Source organism: Salvelinus alpinus, chromosome 7 (genome assembly GCF_045679555.1).
Source record: "Salvelinus alpinus chromosome 7, SLU_Salpinus.1, whole genome shotgun sequence".
Taxonomy (NCBI): Eukaryota; Metazoa; Chordata; class Actinopteri; order Salmoniformes; family Salmonidae; genus Salvelinus; species Salvelinus alpinus.
Genome location: NC_092092.1, coordinates 78,518,639 through 78,536,550, shown reverse-complemented (window position 1 = coordinate 78,536,550; position 17,912 = coordinate 78,518,639). Strand labels below are relative to the sequence as shown.

General features: G+C 44.6%; 1 protein-coding gene across 3 annotated transcripts in view; it reads right to left on the bottom strand.

Annotated features, from left to right (window-relative positions):
- The window catches only part of LOC139581719 (septin-8-A-like), a 36,653-nt gene that overhangs the window by 8,996 nt on the left and 9,745 nt on the right, over positions 1-17,912 (bottom strand). The window contains exons 1-9 of one of the 3 annotated variants that reach the window (XM_071411778.1): positions 13,630-13,909; positions 9,513-9,627; positions 9,044-9,239; positions 7,178-7,364; positions 6,654-6,815; positions 6,205-6,301; positions 5,042-5,210; positions 4,503-4,635; positions 1,279-1,460 (exon numbers count right to left, since the gene is read on the bottom strand). In XM_071411778.1, the coding sequence (XP_071267879.1) occupies positions 1,279-1,460; positions 4,503-4,635; positions 5,042-5,210; positions 6,205-6,301; positions 6,654-6,815; positions 7,178-7,364; positions 9,044-9,239; positions 9,513-9,627; positions 13,630-13,659 (1,271 nt within the window). In that variant the 5' untranslated portion in view covers positions 13,660-13,909. Of the gene's footprint in view, positions 1-1,278; positions 1,461-4,502; positions 4,636-5,041; positions 5,211-6,204; positions 6,302-6,653; positions 6,816-7,177; positions 7,365-9,043; positions 9,240-9,512; positions 9,628-13,629; positions 13,910-17,912 lie in introns of those variants that run through there. The other 2 variants (XM_071411777.1, XM_071411779.1) reach the window with 2 other exon arrangements.

Below are 17,912 nucleotides of genomic sequence, written 5' to 3'. Positions count from 1 at the left end.
ATGTCTAACTGTGAACTGACTAGGCTACCATCTATGATGTCTAACTGTGAACTGACTAGGCTACCATCTATGATGTCTAACTGTGAACTGACTAGGCTACCATCTATGATGTCTAACTGAACTGACTAGGCTACCATCTATGATGTCTAACTATGAACTGACTAGCCTACCATCTATGTCTAACTATGAACTGAATAGGCTACCATCTATGATGTCTAACTGAACTGACTAGGCTACCATCTATGATGTCTAACTGTGAACTGACTAGGCTACCATCTATGATGTCTAACTATGAACTGACTAGGCTACCATCTATGATGTCTAACTATGAACTGAATAGGCTACCACTCTGAACCATTTAAGCGTCACCCAGAGACAAATATATAGGTCTCTGGTAGTGCCCAAACAGTGAATGACACATACAGCCCACAGCCTCTATGATAACACCAGTCAAACGTAGCTAGTGTTATCACAGTCTAGTCAAATCTGTGTTATCATACATCAGAGGCAGGGAGAAAAGACTAGTGTTACCCTATCAATTCATATTGTGTAGCTAAACACCAGCGACCTAGCCTAGCTGAGATGCTAACTGACAGGTCACACTATGCAGAGATGGTCTGGTGGTGGTGGTGTGTAGTGTGTGTGATATTGTGTCTGTATGTGTGTGTTGCAGAACCACAAGCATCAGGCGGTGACAAGGCAAACTGCGACCTCCCCCACTGTCTGGGCACACAATGTCAGACTCAATCTGTCCCCCGTATCACAGTTTCCAAGCCAAGATGTCTCCTGGCACTGTAATGCTATATCATCAGTCGCTTCCTGACTGCAACTGTGCTGTGTGAGTGTCGACTCCATAGCGTATTGCTCAGTTGAAGCTTGGCTATAGTGAGTCAATTGGTTATCTAGGTCTAAACCCTGACACTGATTCCCTCAAGGACCCTCTGGAATTTAACACTTGCAGTGGAGATGCCAGATATCACTAGAGCTATAGTATATGAAACAATGGACTGAATGCTAAACACAAAAAAATAAACTAAAGGAGAGAGACACACACACAGAGACAGAGAGAGAGACAGAGAGAGAGACAGAGACAGAGACAGAGACAGAGACAGAGACAGAGACAGAGACAGAGACAGAGACAGAGACAGAGAGAGAGAGAGAGAGAGAGAGAGAGAGAGAGAGAGAGAGAGACACACAGCGAGAGAGACACAGAGAGAGACAAAGTAAAGTGAAAAGGAGAAAGACCGAGAGGATAAGTGAAAGAAAGAAAATATTTACTTCTTCTTGTCCTTTCTGAACAGTTGTGAGGATCCCTGTAGAGACTGACCCATCAGCGTCTCAGCTGCCACCTTCCTCCTGTTGAAGTCGTTCATCTCTTCCTCCAGATCGCTCCTCTTCTCCTCCAGATTCCTCTTCTCCTCCTGGTGCATCCTCTTCAGCTGCTCAAACCTCTCATGGAGCTGGAGAGGAGGGGGAGACAGGTTGGTAACATGTAGGCACTTGGCGCTTTAAAGTCTAATAATACAGTCAGCAGCCCGTCATTCAGGGCAGGTGGAGCCCCACTTGTTTTCAGCCCCACCCGTTAAGCAAAAAAAAAAGAAAAGTTGTGCCCATTTTGCATGTTATTTTGGTATTAAATCATGTCACATATCAGTTTGCAAACAAAACAAATTATATTGAGTTAATAATGCCGCATACAAACATGGTCTCTGTTTAGCTTTGTTGAGTAAGGCAGCTCCAAAATGCAGGTGTTTCAGCCTAGCTCAGTGGTGGTGGTGGGGCAGCCAGCGGAAAATACGGAGCGTAGGGGTTGGTAATGTTCTCTAGTTGTGCCGTGATTGGCTCAGTGTTCTGTCACTCATAGAGACACTACGTCACCGCATAATCTACAGGGAGAGCCCCCTTGGGTGCTGCCATAGATTTACATTAGAAGTGCCCGTCCAAGAAGGCTGAAGGTCATTGGCCACAGATAAAATAACATCAAATCACGTTTGATTGGACTGATCATGTCAATATCATACTTTCAAAATCTTAGCTAGCAAGCTAGACAAGCAGTCATCATAAATCACGTCGACAATCTACTGGCAAATCCTTTTCAATCCTTGTCATACGAAGAGAAACTATAGATAAAACGTATCAGTGCTCATTGGCCATTGGAAATAAACATTGGATATCGCAAATTCAACAATGAGTGGTTTAGAAGGAATCAGTGGCTAACTGCAAGTGTTGCAAAGCAATCAATATTTTGCTTCCCCTGCTATTTGGTGGAAAGGGTGTGTGGTCCAAGTCTGGGTTTAAGGGTCTCTTTTCAAAGCTTTTCTGGCCCACGCAACACCACGGGCCAGAAAAGGTTGAATACATTGGTTATGCTGTCAATCCAGCAAAACTTGTGCCACGTTCAAAACATCTGGAAACTCGGAACTGGGAAATCTCAGACTTCAGTGACTAAGGGGGGAAAAAATTTGCTCCGACTGGGAAAATACACTTTGAACGGGCATCCAACTCGGAATTCCAAGTCAGGAACTCTGGTCTCTTTCTAGAGCTCTGACCTGAGTTCCCAGTTATCTTGAAAGCACCATAAGTCCAGAGAATGATAGACTTTGATGACAAAGATGACAAAATTTGCCCACAAGAAGGACTGCCGCGCCACCTTCCTGTTCAAGTGAGCACAACACAACAAGGTGAGTCCAAAAATGTCTTGTATGCTGCTGCATAAATGATGTAATATTCCAGGGAGATATGGATACTGAAGCTAATGTATACTGTGGCTAATAAAGTAATACTAAGTGTATGTTGTGTAGTAAGCTGTTAGCTGTTAGCCCAGGTGCCTCACCCTAATTTAATCCTTTTCCCCTTCATAACTTATCCTACTGTTCTGACTTGGTGGTGCACATGTAGCCTATAACCTGTTTTAGAGAAATGTTATCATTGAATGTTGTAAGGGCTTTCATTGTCTGCTTATATGCCCCCTTTATTTATCCTGCAGTTCTGACTTGGTGTACAGGGCGAACACTAAGAACGGCCCATGTTCTGAATTCTGTCGCTATAAATTTCAAAAGTGCTGAACAAATAGTTATATTGACTACGTCCGTCGTCGCTCGCTCATTAATGTCTTACTTGAAATTACGAATGGCCTCTTATCTGCTCACCATTCCCTTATGCCATAGTTTGTACATCTCAATTGTCAGTAGAAATCACATTTGTTTAAGCAAGTCAGCCATATCAGCTATGTTTTTTTTAAAGGCAGTAAATGAGGCTGAATTAACTGTTTCTCTGCCAGACAAGGCTCCGCTGATAGCCAGGTGTAACGGTGGTAAGGATTCACTCCATGGGGCTGAAAAGAAAGCTCTACTGTTGGGACAGCTTTGTATTGGCCCTAACAGTTTGTGGGCACCGTTTGTCACCGTTATAGTGCAATTAATGTATTGTTTACATTTAACATTTACATTTAAGTCATTTAGCAGACGCTCTTATCCAGAGCGACTTACAAATTGGTGCATTCACCTTATGATATCCAGTGGAACAACCACTTTACAATAGTGCATCTAACTCTTTTAAGGGGGGGGAGGGTTAGAAGGATTACTTTATCCTATCCTAGGTATTCCTTAAAGAGGTGGGGTTTCAGGTGTCTCCGGAAGGTGGTGATTGACTCCGCTGACCTGGCGTCGTGAGGGAGTTTGTTCCACCATTGGGGTGCCAGAGCAGCGAACAGTTTTGACTGGGCTGAGCGGGAACTGTACTTCCTCAGAGGTAGGGAGGCGAGCAGGCCAGAGGTGGATGAACGCAGTGCCCTTGTTTGGGTGTAGGGCCTGATCAGAGCCTGAAGGTACGGGGGTGCCGTTCCCCTCACAGCTCCGTAGGCAAGCACCATGGTCTTGTAGCGGATGCGAGCTTCAACTGGAAGCCAGTGGAGAGAGCGGAGGAGCGGGGTGACGTGAGAGAACTTGGGAAGGTTGAACACCAGACGGGCTGCGGCGTTCTGGATGAGTTGTAGATGAGTTTTAATGGCACAGGCAGGGAGCCCAGCCAACAGCGAGTTGCAGTAATCCAGACGGGAGATGACAAGTGCCTGGATTAGGACCTGCGCCGCTTCCTGTGTGAGGCAGGGTCGTACTCTGCGAATGTTGTAGAATGTTTAGTGCTGTGTAGTGACTTTGCTGGCATGCGTAAAAAATAATTATAACAAATATATATATAGCATTTGCCCCACCAAGACTTACATGCTAAAATCACCACTGGCAGCAGCACATCCAAGGAAATGTCTCAGAAGGCTACACTGAGCAAACAGTTCAAACTAAAGTAAAAGGGTCCAAACTGTTCGATGCTCCCAAAACGCTCTGTAGACACATGGTCACATGGCTGATTAGATTCTAATGCCCAGTCCAGAAACAACCCAGAGTCTCATCGTCTAGCCACAGTCTAGAACATGTTCTCAACATGAGGAGCAGAACAGTATCATTATCTAAACAAGACAACTCCCAGAAGCACCCATGAATGATTACCTCCCTCTCCTTTTCTTTCAGCTCTGCCTCCGTCTCTTTCACTTTGTTGACAAACATCTGTCTCATCTCGTCCTCCTTATGCTGCAGATCCCCCAGGAACTCTTTCCTCTTGGCCTCATATGTCTCCTGCAGACTGATTGGTGAGGGAAGACAAGGTAGTTACACTTATACGGTATTAAGGTTTGTATCCCGAATAGCACCCTAAAAGTAGGGCACTATGTAGGGAATAGGGTGCCCTGGTCAAAAGTAGGGCACTATGTAGGAAATAGGGTGCCGTTTGGGATGAATCCTATATTTCATTCTAGAATGTGGATTAGGTCTCTGACTGTTGTGAGACGTCCATGGGCTTTTTGATGATCTCCAGGGGCCGGTGAGTACTACGGGTTCTGATGCTAGCTTTGGCTGTATTTTTGGCTTCCAACACTAGTCTAATTTCAGTTCATATTGTTCATATTTGATGACAAACCTTCAGCACATAAAAAAAAAAAAAGGATAGACAACCTGCCCGCTATGTAACTTTGAACAAGAGCTGGTCTCACCTAAAGGGTTTGTTGTCGGGGTCTGTATCTGTGAAGCCCAACTCCTCCAGTTTGCAGCGTCTGTAGAGCTCGTAGTGTCTGGCGTGAGTCTGCTCTCTCAGGTCTTCCATGTTCACTCTCAGCAACATCTCTCTCAGCTTCACAAAGTCACAGTGGCTCTCGTTCTCCACTGATTAACACAACACAGCAGGACTGGGTTATATGGTTGGTTTAATATGGTAATATACCTTATAGTTTGAAAGGGATGGGTCATTCTATGGCAAGTTAGCAACAATACGTATTTGAGAAAATAACGATTTTATATTGGCATTAATGATATGGGTCTCTCGTGATTGCGTAATATCGATGCATTAATGATGTGTATTCACTTTTCTAGCACAGGCCTATTGATTCTGAGGTCTTGCTCTGTTTGCATCAGTAGTATAGAAAAATGGACTTTAATTGATTACTGTGTGTTCTTATTCGACCTGTTTCAGTGTTGTCCACTTTCCAAATTATTTATATGGTTCTATAACTGTATAATCAATGTACAGGATCAGAGAGATACCTACCCTGTACAGTTCCCCAGGGGTACAGGATCAGAGAGATACCTACCCTGTACAGTTCCTCAGGGGTACAGGATCAATAGAGATACCTACCCTGTACAGTTCCCCAGGGGTATAGGATCAGAGAGATACCTACCCTGTACAGTTCCTCAGGGGTACAGGATCAATAGAGATACCTACCCTGTACAGTTCCCCAGGGGTACAGGATCAATAGAGATACCTACCCTGTACAGTACCCCAGGGGTACAGGATCAAGAGATACCTACCCTGTACAGTTCCCCAGGGGTACAGGATCAACAGAGATACCTACCCTGTACAGTTCCCCAGAGGTACAGGATCAACAGAGATACCTACCCTGTACAGTTCCCCAGGGGTACAGGATCAATAGAGATACCTACCCTGTACAGTTCCCTAGGGGTACAGGATCAATAGTGATACCTACCCTGTACAGTTCCCCAGAGGTACAGGATCAACAGAGATACCTACCCTGTACAGTTCCCCAGAGGTACAGGATCAATAGAGATACCTACCCTGTACAGTTCCCCAGGGGTACAGGATCAATAGAGATACCTACCCTGTACAGTTCCCCAGGGGTACAGGATCAATAGAGATACCTACCCTGTACAGTTCCCCAGGGGTACAGTCTCGCTTTCACCATCTTATTACCCACTTTAACCTCCTCAACACTCCCCACCACAGCAAAGGGCAGATGGGCCTGGAACAAAAGATTGAATTTAATATATAAACATTTAGTAACACTTTACTAAAGCCTGCAGATACTGAATAATGCATTATGATGCAGTTATAATGCATGATAAGACTGGCATGAGCATGTATGACCCTCTTATAATATAATGACTGTAGTTTAAAAACACAAGACCACAGCAAGGTTTCACAACGAGGAAGAGGAGGACACCGTTGTCTCTTTCAATCAATCGGCTCCTCGACTGACGCAGTAAATCAGGGACGCAAGCAACCTGATTACAGTGTACAGGTGCCTGGAATACACAACTGCATTGTGACGAGACAAGGGTGTGTGTGTGTGTGTGTGTGCGCGTCAGACTCACATTCATAGAGGAGTTGATCTCGGTGACAGCTTCGTCCTCAGTAGGGAACTGGTGGATCTGAACACCGTTGCTCACCAGCTCTGACATGATCTTGATCTTGAACTTGTGCAGCTCGCTCTTAGATATGGTGTCTGCCTTGGCAATGACGGGGATGATGTTTACCTGGGAGTACAGGGAGGAGCAGCTTTTGCATTCCAATAGCGTTTTAAATCATCAGGTCTACTATGTTTTTTTATATTGACTCTGGATTGACACAAACGCAAGCGTCAAAAACGCAATGCAGCTCTACTTTGAGATAAAAACGTAGCTGGTTGTACCTGAACCTGAACCCTTGTCAGTATCCTTCAGGGGAGCTGCCAGGTGCTGTTCAACTCTTATGATGTCCAACACTTCAGATGCTAACACATCAGTGGTCCAAACAAATCAATGTCCAAAACATGTTTTCCCGCAACAGTATATTCCTGCAGGGCTGTAAAGTAGAAGAGCAGCTCCTAATACAAGAACAAATGCATTTCAAACGTTACCTTGCTGTCCAGTTTCTTCATGGTGACCAGATCCAGTGATTTGAGAGAGTGTCCGGTGGGGGCGATGAAGTAGAGACAGATATGAATCCTGGTGTCGTGGTAATCGAACAGGGAACGTTTGATCTTCATCTCCTCCTGCAGGTAAGTCTCAAACTGGGTGTCGATGTAGTCCACTATGGGTTTGAAGCTGCAGGGCACAGAGAGACCAGGATTTGGGCTTTGGGGATAGGTCAGTTTCAATTTACACGTGAATGGAGAATGTCAGAAAAGCAGGAATTCCTGATTAAATTGGGAACAATCACATCCCTGAGAAAAGTGTTTTTAAAAAATGCAGATGCAGGGCCTGAAAACATATTTATTTTATTATTGAACCTTTAACTAGGCAAGTCAGTTCAGAGCATTTTCACCAGAAAATAAATATCCTAGAAAGTTTTCCCTGCTATTCAAGAAACAAATAGTAGAGTATCTGGGTTACAAACTGCAGCAATAATACCATCCCAAAAATGCACTCTTTCCCACTCCCCTGTTGTTGGACCATTCCAGTTCCCTTTCAGATTGCATTAGTTCTACCAATCATCCTCTCCCTTCTGCTGCCTACCCATTCATTGCTGCACAAAGACCCAAAGCCTTAATTTATGCCAATCCTTTCCACTGTATGTGTGTTGGCTGGAGGGCCACTAGTTGAGAGGGCCTGAGGAGGAATGCTGAAAGTCCAATGTAGGTCTTCTTATATCTACAGCCTGTCTTAACTTCCCACCTTCAACGACTGACTGAAGTGTTATTTAATGACTAAGCCCAACCCTAACCCCAACCTTGGCCTGAACCCCTAAACCCCGGCCAGAACCCCGACCTCCGGCCTTGGCCTGAACCCCTAACCCCCGGCCTGAACCCCTAACTCCAACCTTGGCCTGAACCCCTAACCCCCGGCCTGAACCACTAACCCCCGGCCTGAACCCCTAACTCCAACCTTGGCCTGAACCCCTAACCCCCGGCCTGAACCCCTAAACCACGGCCTGAACCCCTAACTCCAACCTTGGCCTGAACCCCTAACCCCCGGCCTGAACCCCTAACCCCCGGCCTGAACCCCTAAACCACGGCCTGAACCCCTAACTCCAACCTTGGCCTGAACCCCTAACCCCCGGCCAGAACCCCTAACTCCGGCCTGAATCCCTAACTCCGGCCTTGGCCTGAACCACTAACCCCCGGCCTGAACACCAAACCCCAACCTTGGCCTGAACCCCTAACCCCCGGCCTGAACCCCTAAACCACGGCCTGAACCCCTAAACCACGGCCTGAACCCCTAAACCCCGGCCTGGACCCCTAACCCTGAACCCCTAACCCCCGGCCTGAACCCCTAACCCCTAACCCTGAACCCCTAACCCCCGGCCTGAACCCCTAACCCCCGGCCTGAACCCCTAACACCGGCCTGAACCCCTAACCCCTAACCCTGAAACCCTAACCCCCGGCCTGAACCCCTAACCCCTAACCCTGAACCCCTAACCCCCGGCCTGAACCCCTAACCCCCGGCCTGAACCCCTAACACCGGCCTGAACCCCTAACCCCTAACCCTGAAACCCTAACCCCCGGCCTGAACCCCTAACCCCTAACCCTGAACCCCGGCCTGAACCCCTAAACCACGGCCTGAACCCCTAAACCCCGGCCTGAACCCCTAAACCCCGGCCTGAACCCCTAAACCACGGCCTGAACAGTCCTGATGCTATCTCTCCCTACAGTACCTACACAAATCCATGAGCTAAACATCTCAACCAGATGTCAGGCAAGGTTACTCATCACGCGAGTGTGGTTCATCAAACCACCTCCTATCCGCCTCACTAACGAAGCACCCAGCTGTTCCTGTACTATCACCTCTCCTCCTTGTTGATCTGGTCTCCGAACCCCACGGTGTCGACTACGGTCAGTTTGAGCTGAACGTTGCTCTCCTTCAGGTCGTAGGTCCTGGGCCGCAGGTACACACCGTTCTGGTAGTGGCTGGCCTCCTCGGCCTCAAACAGTGTGTTGAACAGCGTGTTCATCAACGTTGACTTCCCTATCCCTGTCTCACCTGAGGATGGAGAGACAAAAACAAGTTGAAAAAAAGTAGAAAGAAAAAAATATGAACATTTTAAAAAGATGTGAAAGAGTGATGAGTGAGAAAATAAAAATGTAGCGACTGAAGATGTTTTAGCCTGGGTACCGGAATGTTCCTGCATTCAGAAAACATTCTTGCCTTTAGCTACAGTAGAAATAGATTGGCAGTCAGGCTAGAGTTGTATGTGTAGTGAGAAGTGAGACGCGTTAAGATCTTGAGGTAATGCTGGACACAGATGTTACGTACCGACACACAGGATGTTGAAGCAGAATCCCTGTGTGACTGATTTACTGACCAACTGGTCTGGAAGACTGTCAAATCCAACATGGCCGCCCAGCTCCAGGCAACGTTCCTCTTCATTCTGAGGAGAGACAATCACATGTTATAAATGTGTAAAATAAAAAACGTTTAAAATATTATAAATGTCTCCTGAGTGGCACAGCGGTCTAAGACACTGCATCTCAATGCAAGAGGCGTCACTACAGTCCCTGGTTCCAACACAGGCTGTATCACATCCGGACGTGATTGGGAGTCCCATAGGGCGGCGCACAATTGGCCCAGCGTCGTCCGGGTTTGGCCGGTGTAGGCCGTCATTGTAAATAAGAATTTGTTTTTAACTGACTTGCCTAGTTACATAAAGGTTCAAAAAAGAAGAGTGATAAACATTGTTTATACTCAAGCCCACATACTCCTCCCCAGTTAAGAGCATTTTAGTAAATGATGTTAACCTCTTCCAAAACAAAATCACTGGATACCTGACCTGTAAAGGTTCTCTGTGACTAACAGGACTATAACCCCTCGGCAAAGACATGCCGCTGAGATGCAAGGTCAGAAAGCACTGCTAGGCATGTCAAAACAGGGAGGAACATCAGGTTCTGCAAATCAATCTGTTTCATTTCATACAGTTTGTGTCAGGTTTTGGCCAGGACTGTTTGGTTTTGTTCACTAGATGTCCCCCTTGCACCTTTTTTGTACCTTTTGTTTTTCTTGCCCTAATTATTGTTTGCACCTGTAAGTCATTCCCTTGTTAGTATTTAAACCCTGTGTGTTCCTTAGTTCCTTGCTCAGTGTTTGTATGTTAGCACCCAGCCCCAGCCTTTGTGAACATTTTTCTCTTGTTGGATTTTCCAGAGGTTCTCTGGTTTTGTTCTCGTGTATTTTTGGATTGGTCTTTTGAGGTTTGTTTTTTCCCTTGCTGTTTTTACCACTTTGTGGATTTTCTTTTGTATTTTGGAAGATATCTATTTTTTATTAAACCACCATCTCTAGTACTGCTGTGTCTGCCTCATCTTCTGGGTTCTGCCAATTATTAGTGACTGTTTCTCGCACCGGGTCCTGACAGTTTGTGTACGTGTGATGTTTTATATGCAGAGACACGTGGGATTGGTTTTCCTTTTAATGCAATAGAATCACTTTATTTTCCAATGTGTCTTTTAGTACTAGATGTGTCTGAAGGCCTGACTAATTAAAAAATACATACAAATAAATCATATTTAACCTTCATTTAACTAGGCAAGTCAGTTAAGAACAAATTCTTATTTACAATGACGGCCTGCGGGGGAACAGTGGGTTAACTGCCTTGTTCAGGGGCAGAACGACAGATTTTTGACCTTGTCAACCAGGGCATTCGATCCAGCAACCTTTCGGTTACTGGCCCAACGCTCTAACCACTAGGATACCTGCCACCCTCGAATGCTCGGTTATGATTAACCCAGGATGAAAGCCTGACTCTAATGCTAGGTTATATTTAACCCAGGATGAAAGCCTGACTAATGCTAGGTTAGGATTAACCCAGGATGAAAGCCTGACTAATGCTAGGTTATGATTTTTATTTATTTATTTTATTTAACCAGGTAGGCAAGTTGGGAACGAGTTCTCATTTACAATTGCGACCTGGCCAAGATAAAGCAAAGCAGTTCGACACATATAACAACACAGAGTTACACATGGAGTAAAACAAACATACAGTCAATAATACAGTAGAAAAAGAAGTCTATATACAATGTGAGCAAATGAGGTGATTTAAGGGAGGTAAAGGCAATAAATAGGCCATGGTGGTGAAGTAAATACAATATAGCAATTAAAACACTGGAATGGTAGATTTGACAGTAGATGAGTGTGCAAAGTAGAAATACTGGAGTGCAAAGGAGCAAAATAAATAAATAAATACAGTATGGGGAAGAGGGAGTTGTTTGGGCTATTTATAGATGGGCTATGTACAAGTGCAGTAATCTGTGAACTGCTCTGACAGCTGATGCTTAAAGCTAGTGAGGGAGATAAGTGTTTCCAGTTTCAGAGATTTCTGTAGTTTGTTCCAGTCATTGGCAGCAGAGAACTGGAAGGAGAGGCGGCCAAAGGAGAAACTGGGTTTGGGGCTGACAAGTGAGACATACCTGCTGGAACGCAGCAGAACCCAGGATGAAAGCCTGACTAATAATAGGTTATATTTAACCCAGGACATTAGCATGTAATCCATGTTCCCATAACCAGATACTGAACCATGGCTGTCTTCAGAGTATACATCCCAAATGACACCCTATTCCCTATGTGGTGCACTACTTCTAACAAGAACCCTATGGGCCCTGGTCAAAAGTAGTGCACTACATAGGGAACAGGGTGCAATTTGAGACATACCCTGTGCTGTCTTCAGAAGCATGTTGTTATTCACAGCACAGAGGGCTGGGCCCAGCATGTTGTTATTCACAGTACAGAGGGCTGGGCCCAGCATGTTATTCACAGTACAGAGGGCTGGGCCCAGCATGTTATTCACAGTACAGAGGGCTGGGCCCAGCATGTTGTTATTCACAGCACAGAGGGCTGGGCCCAGCATGTTGTTATTCACAGTACAGAGGGCTGGGCCCAGCATGTTGTTATTCACAGCACAGAGGGCTGGGCCCAGCATGTTATTCACAGCACAGAGGGCTGGGCCCAGCATGTTATTCACAGCACAGAGGGCTGGGCCCAGCATGTTATTCACAGCACAGAGGGCTGGGCCCAGCATGTTATTCACAGCACAGAGGGCTGGGCCCAGCATGTTATTCACAGTACAGAGGGCTGGGCCCAGCATGTTATTCACAGTACAGAGGGCTGGGCCCAGCATGTTATTCACAGTACAGAGGGCTGGGCCCAGCATGTTATTCACAGTACAGAGGGCTGGGCCCAGCATGTTATTCACAGTACAGAGGGCTGGGCCCAGCATGTTGTCATTCACAGTACAGAGGGCTGGGCCCAGCATGTTGTTATTCACAGTACAGAGGGCTGGGCCCAGCATGTTGTTATTCACAGTACAGAGGGCTAGCCATGAGGACAAGGATGAGCTCAACGCAACAATCATCTGTACCACTGGCCCAGTGCTCCACAAACACAGAGATCCCTCTGTGTAGCTGTTATTCCACAGGGTGAGGAGATCCATGTGTCCTGCCCTTAAAAATCACCCTTAACAAAACACAATCTGTCATCAGCTTCACATCCATGTGCCCTAGTGTGTGTTTGTGCGGTGCAAACTAAATTACAGGGATGAATTGAATCACTAACTCAATAACTATGAGGTCAGAATGACAGTTGGCTACCGTTATGAACAAACACGGAAGGATATCATATGTTGACAGATACACACGTTCTCAGTTCCTATAGTGTTAAACTGAGGATTAGCGAGGTTCCCTCATGGAGAGACAAGTGGCTGCTACTTACCTACTTACCTACTTACCTACTAACCTACTTATCCTGTTATCCGCAGGTTAGCTTAAATTCACAACAACTCAAACTAACTAGCCTCTTAGCTAGGGTTGCACTGAAAGTTTAACTCTCCCTCCTTTCATTGCAGCGATGTAGTTACTGTGTATCAACCCTCTTCTCTCGACAAACATGTCATGCCTGCGTGGCTACAATAAACAAGTTCCAAAACTGTTACAATGTTTCACTGACAGTGGCAAGTGATACATCTGTGGACCAAATTGATACAATGTAGCATCGAGTGGCTATTGGTTTAATATCTGAGTGACAGCACAGTGAGGTGTCAGGATTCAGATTTTTTTTTTACAGCAATATCAGAGTGCAACGACTAAAATGACTCGATTGCATACCTAGCATCAATTAACATATTATAAGTAACCTAGAATAGGATTGAAATAATTATGCGTCAGGAGTAGGCTACCGTACTCCAAATGGTATCTAGCCTACGGGAAAGAAATCACTGCTCTCCCCGTGTTGATGATACCCCACATTAGCTGCTGCATACGCGCCTAATCTGCTCCTACTTAATACCTCTATATAGCAGTAGACACACTAACGTAGGCTATGCATAATTCACTAGGCTGTTTATTCATGACTTTTGTGAAACGCAGCAAATCTCTAGGCTACTTACAGCGAAGATGTCTGTGTCCGTGGCGGCCATCGTGAAGAAGTGAAGCGTGGGGAGTAGAATTGATGAGAGGCTGTCTTCATCGGGCCCTGGTGGGGTTGACAGTGGAACAGCTCAATTCATTCAATAGGGCTACTTTGTGGCAACACCCCCTATGTGCTGAAATGCAATTTGTTAAAGCCTCACATGCAGTAAGACTGTACTGTACATAATGGAGCCTCTATTGCTCTGATTTGGTACTGTAGAGGGGAGACAAATGACGCGCCTTGGTTTCCATGAGAACAGATTTAAGAACGGAGAAGGAGAAACACAGACAGACCCTCTGCGCGTTGTTGGTCCGGTCCGGGTGATAAACTGTAAATACAGACTGTAAATCAAGAGGTTGGAGAACAATAATGCTAATAGTCAAAGCCCTGAAAAAAATATGCTCCATCTGTCATACATCAAGCATGCATTATGACTTTGTTACAACAACATGTAGGCTGATAACAGGTGTTTTATAAACTGGCACAATGACAAAAACTATGCTGCTAAAGAAAACCAAGGTGTAACACTAGACTACGATATAATGGAATAGATCCGCTCTCTCTAAACTGGGAGAAGAAAAGTGGATGATACTGAAACGTGAACGCGCATATGGCGCTCACGGGCCTGGCACCCTTGGCATGCTCTGCAAAGATATTCTTATTTCCCATTAAAACTATTTTTGCTAGGCACCGGAAACAGCAGGTAGTGGTAGTGGGGGACCCTCGATGCATCATCATAGAAGACGACGGACGGGACAGTCGGTGAGCGGAGAGTTTCAGAACAATAAGTAAAACAATTTCCGCTATCTGGGAAGAGGTGAACATTGAAAAATATGTATTTGACTATAGAAACTATATAGACTTTTTTGTTGGAGCACGGCGGCAAAGTAAATAACTCGGATTTGCTGAATACTGTTAAACCTCAGATCAATTGCAGTGATCCTGTGGAAAAGAAGCACAATGAGGATCTTATTCAAGACAATTATAAACATCGCTGTGTTCGTCAAACAGATCGATGATGTCAGGTTTGTCGTTGTAAAGAAAAGGTTTCACGACTTTGTGAACGGAGGAATGCATTTGGCCACAGAGAAGTCGGATTTGGACGAGAATATTTGCCGTGCCAGTTCCAAATCTGGTAAAATACTGAACTCCGACATTGAAAATAACAATTCATATTGTGCTTCAAGAATAAATGGAAATAGTTTGAACGATAATTTAAAAATGTATGCCTGTGCATATAAATGAATTAGGAGGATGCCCCAATGCGCACCCTGCAGGTTATGGAGGTGCCATTAGGTCAAGTAAGCCTATCAAACATTCTTATCAAGAACCCCCCACAATCAAGATACTGAATGTTTCAGCTGATCAAAGGATCAGAAAAACTGGAAAAACTACTGACCCTGTGTTTGCTATTGTGGCAGTGAAATCTCCACCACCGACAAGAACCAGTATTGTAATAAAGTGTTAATTAATGGGACCTAACATTTGAGAGATTCCAAGCATGTTGGCACAGATCTCCCGCTTCTCTACCACCAGAGGCAGCAGTGACTCCTAAACATCCAGGCAGAGTGAGCTCAGAGTGGAGTACGGTCACCTACACCTCCCCTGGGCCTTACATCAGACATCCAGAGCTAGGAGAGATGCCACAAACATCTGTCTCTCCACAGCTGAGGAGAACCCCAAACAAGCACCTGAAACAAGGGGATTATGTCAAGGATGTCAATAAGTACTCAGAGTCTCAGTCTCCACAGCTGAAGAGAACCCGAAACAAGCTCCTGAAAAAGGGCGACGACACCACCAATGATCTCACCAAGGTTACCAATAAGGTTACCAATAAGGATGCCAATAAGGTTACCAATAAGGATGCCAATAAGGTTACCAATAAGGATGCCAATAAGGTTACCAATAAGGATGCCAATAAGGTTACCAATAAGGATGCCAATAAGGTTGCCAATAAGGATGCCAATAAGGTTACCAATAAGGATGCCAATAAGGATGCCAATAAGGTTACCAATAAGGTTGCCAATAAGGTTACCAATAAGGTTACCAATAAGGTTACCAATAAGGATGCCAATAAGGATGCCAATAAGGTTACCAATAAGGTTACCAATAAGGATGCCAATAAGGTTACCAATAAGGATGCCAATAAGGATGCCAATCAGGATGCCAATAAGGTTACCAATAAGGATGCCAATAAGGTTACCAATAAGGATGCCAATAAGGTTACCAATAAGGATGCCAATAAGGTTACCAATAAGGATGCCAATAAGGTTACCAATAAGGATGCCAATAAGGATGCCAATAAGGTTACCAATAAGGTTACCAATAAGGATGCCAATAAGGATGCCAATAAGGTTACCAATAAGGATGCCAATAACGTTACCAATAAGGATGCCAATAAGGTTACCAATAAGGATGCCAATAAGGTTACCAATAAGGTTACCAATAAGGATGCCAATAAGGATGCCAATAAGGATGCCAATAAGTACTCTGATCAATCTGGAAGCTGCAGCTCTTGAGTGGCTGGTGAAGTCTGCTGCCGGTCTCTGGGGACAGATCTACAGCATCCTGTTACAGGACCCGCAGCTGGCCGAGAAGAAAGATTTCATCTCGGGTTTCACTGCCCTCCACCGGGCGGCCAAGGGCGGCAATACAGACATGGTCCCCAACATCCTGGACATCTCCAAGAAGAGAGGCACGGATGTGGACGTCAACAGCATGACACAGGCGGGTTATACTCCTCTACACGTCGCTGTCATACACGGACATGATGGAGTAGTAACCTTGCTGGTGAGAGACTATGGAGTGAATACACTGAGCAGACTGATGGGACAAAGGAGGTGACAAACACCACGCTGGTGAAGACAGAGGACAACAGAAAGGATGGGCTGATAATGTTTTGCAGCTTTTTGGCACATCAGCTGCTTACTTATTTAAGTCAGCTCCCTCCGTTGCTGAACCTGCCATAGAAAGCCTTGACCAAAATGACGATGACCCATTCTTTCTGTGAGCCAGCACAGCCTGTGTGTGTGTGGAGGGAGGTCTGGAAAATAAATAAAAATAACCTGAATTAGGGCCAGACTAGTTACCATAATTTTCTCACATTGCCATTGACAGTTTTTTCTATTGTCTCTTTTTGGTCCATCTAGATTGTTAATGTAGATTGTATACAAAAAAAAAAAAAATGTTATGGTTAAAAATGTTCATGTTTTACTGTGACTTGTTGTAGGCTCCTACCGTATGGACCATAAGGTTAAAAACCAAATCAAATTAAGAAAACGAAATAAAAAAAATAAAACATTTATAAAATAAAAAACTAAGTAAGTCCGCCAGAGTGTCTCTTTTGGGTCACTTTTGCCAGTCCCAAGCCCGGATAAAGGAGGAGGGTTGGAATTGTGACATGAAAAAAATCAAGAATCGACAGAAGAAAGTTCATTTGTAGTTTTAAACATATTTAGGGTGTTTTTTTTACTCACTTTTTGTCTCTCCCACGACGTTATTCATCTCTCCTACAGCGTCCATCATAATTACATGCACATGGCCAATTATGCAAATTAGGCGATAACGTCATTTAGTGATTCATAGCGACTTTTAGGACAGCCAATAGCCACTTTCCTTATTGAGGAGTTGGCAACACTGATTTAGGGGCTTCATATCAAAGGGGGTGAATACATATGCAAGTACCACTTTTCAGTTTTTTCCCCCTCCATTTCACCAATTTGGACTATTTTTCATTACATGAAATTCAACTAAAAATCCATTTCAATTACTGGTTGTAAGGCAACAAAATAGGAAAAAACGCCAAGGGGGATGAATAATTTTGCAAGGCACTGTACTTGGATCACCTCAACCCTGTAAAACCTAACAGAAAACCTCTGGGTTTAAATTTAAAATAAAATAATCAATCGTCGCAGTGTAAAAACATTTACATGTAATCAGCACAGTGTTAAACTTTAAATTGATACAAGGTCTAAAAATCACGACACTTGAATCAGCGTATGCATCGTTTAATATTCATCTTTTAAAATAAATATAGACCACAACGACTTCTGTCTGCATGGAACTGTCAGGGGACAATAACTTCAGGAAGGGACATCTTTCAACTTAAGAGAAAAGATTATAAAGTAGTCATCTCCGTCTCATAAATCTAGGCCTACCAGACAACCTTTGTTCTTAACAGTTCTATAGGATTACTTACTATAGTAAAATGCCTCTCTTTTAACAGGACCCCCCTTCCACTGCCCTTAAACACACTATTCA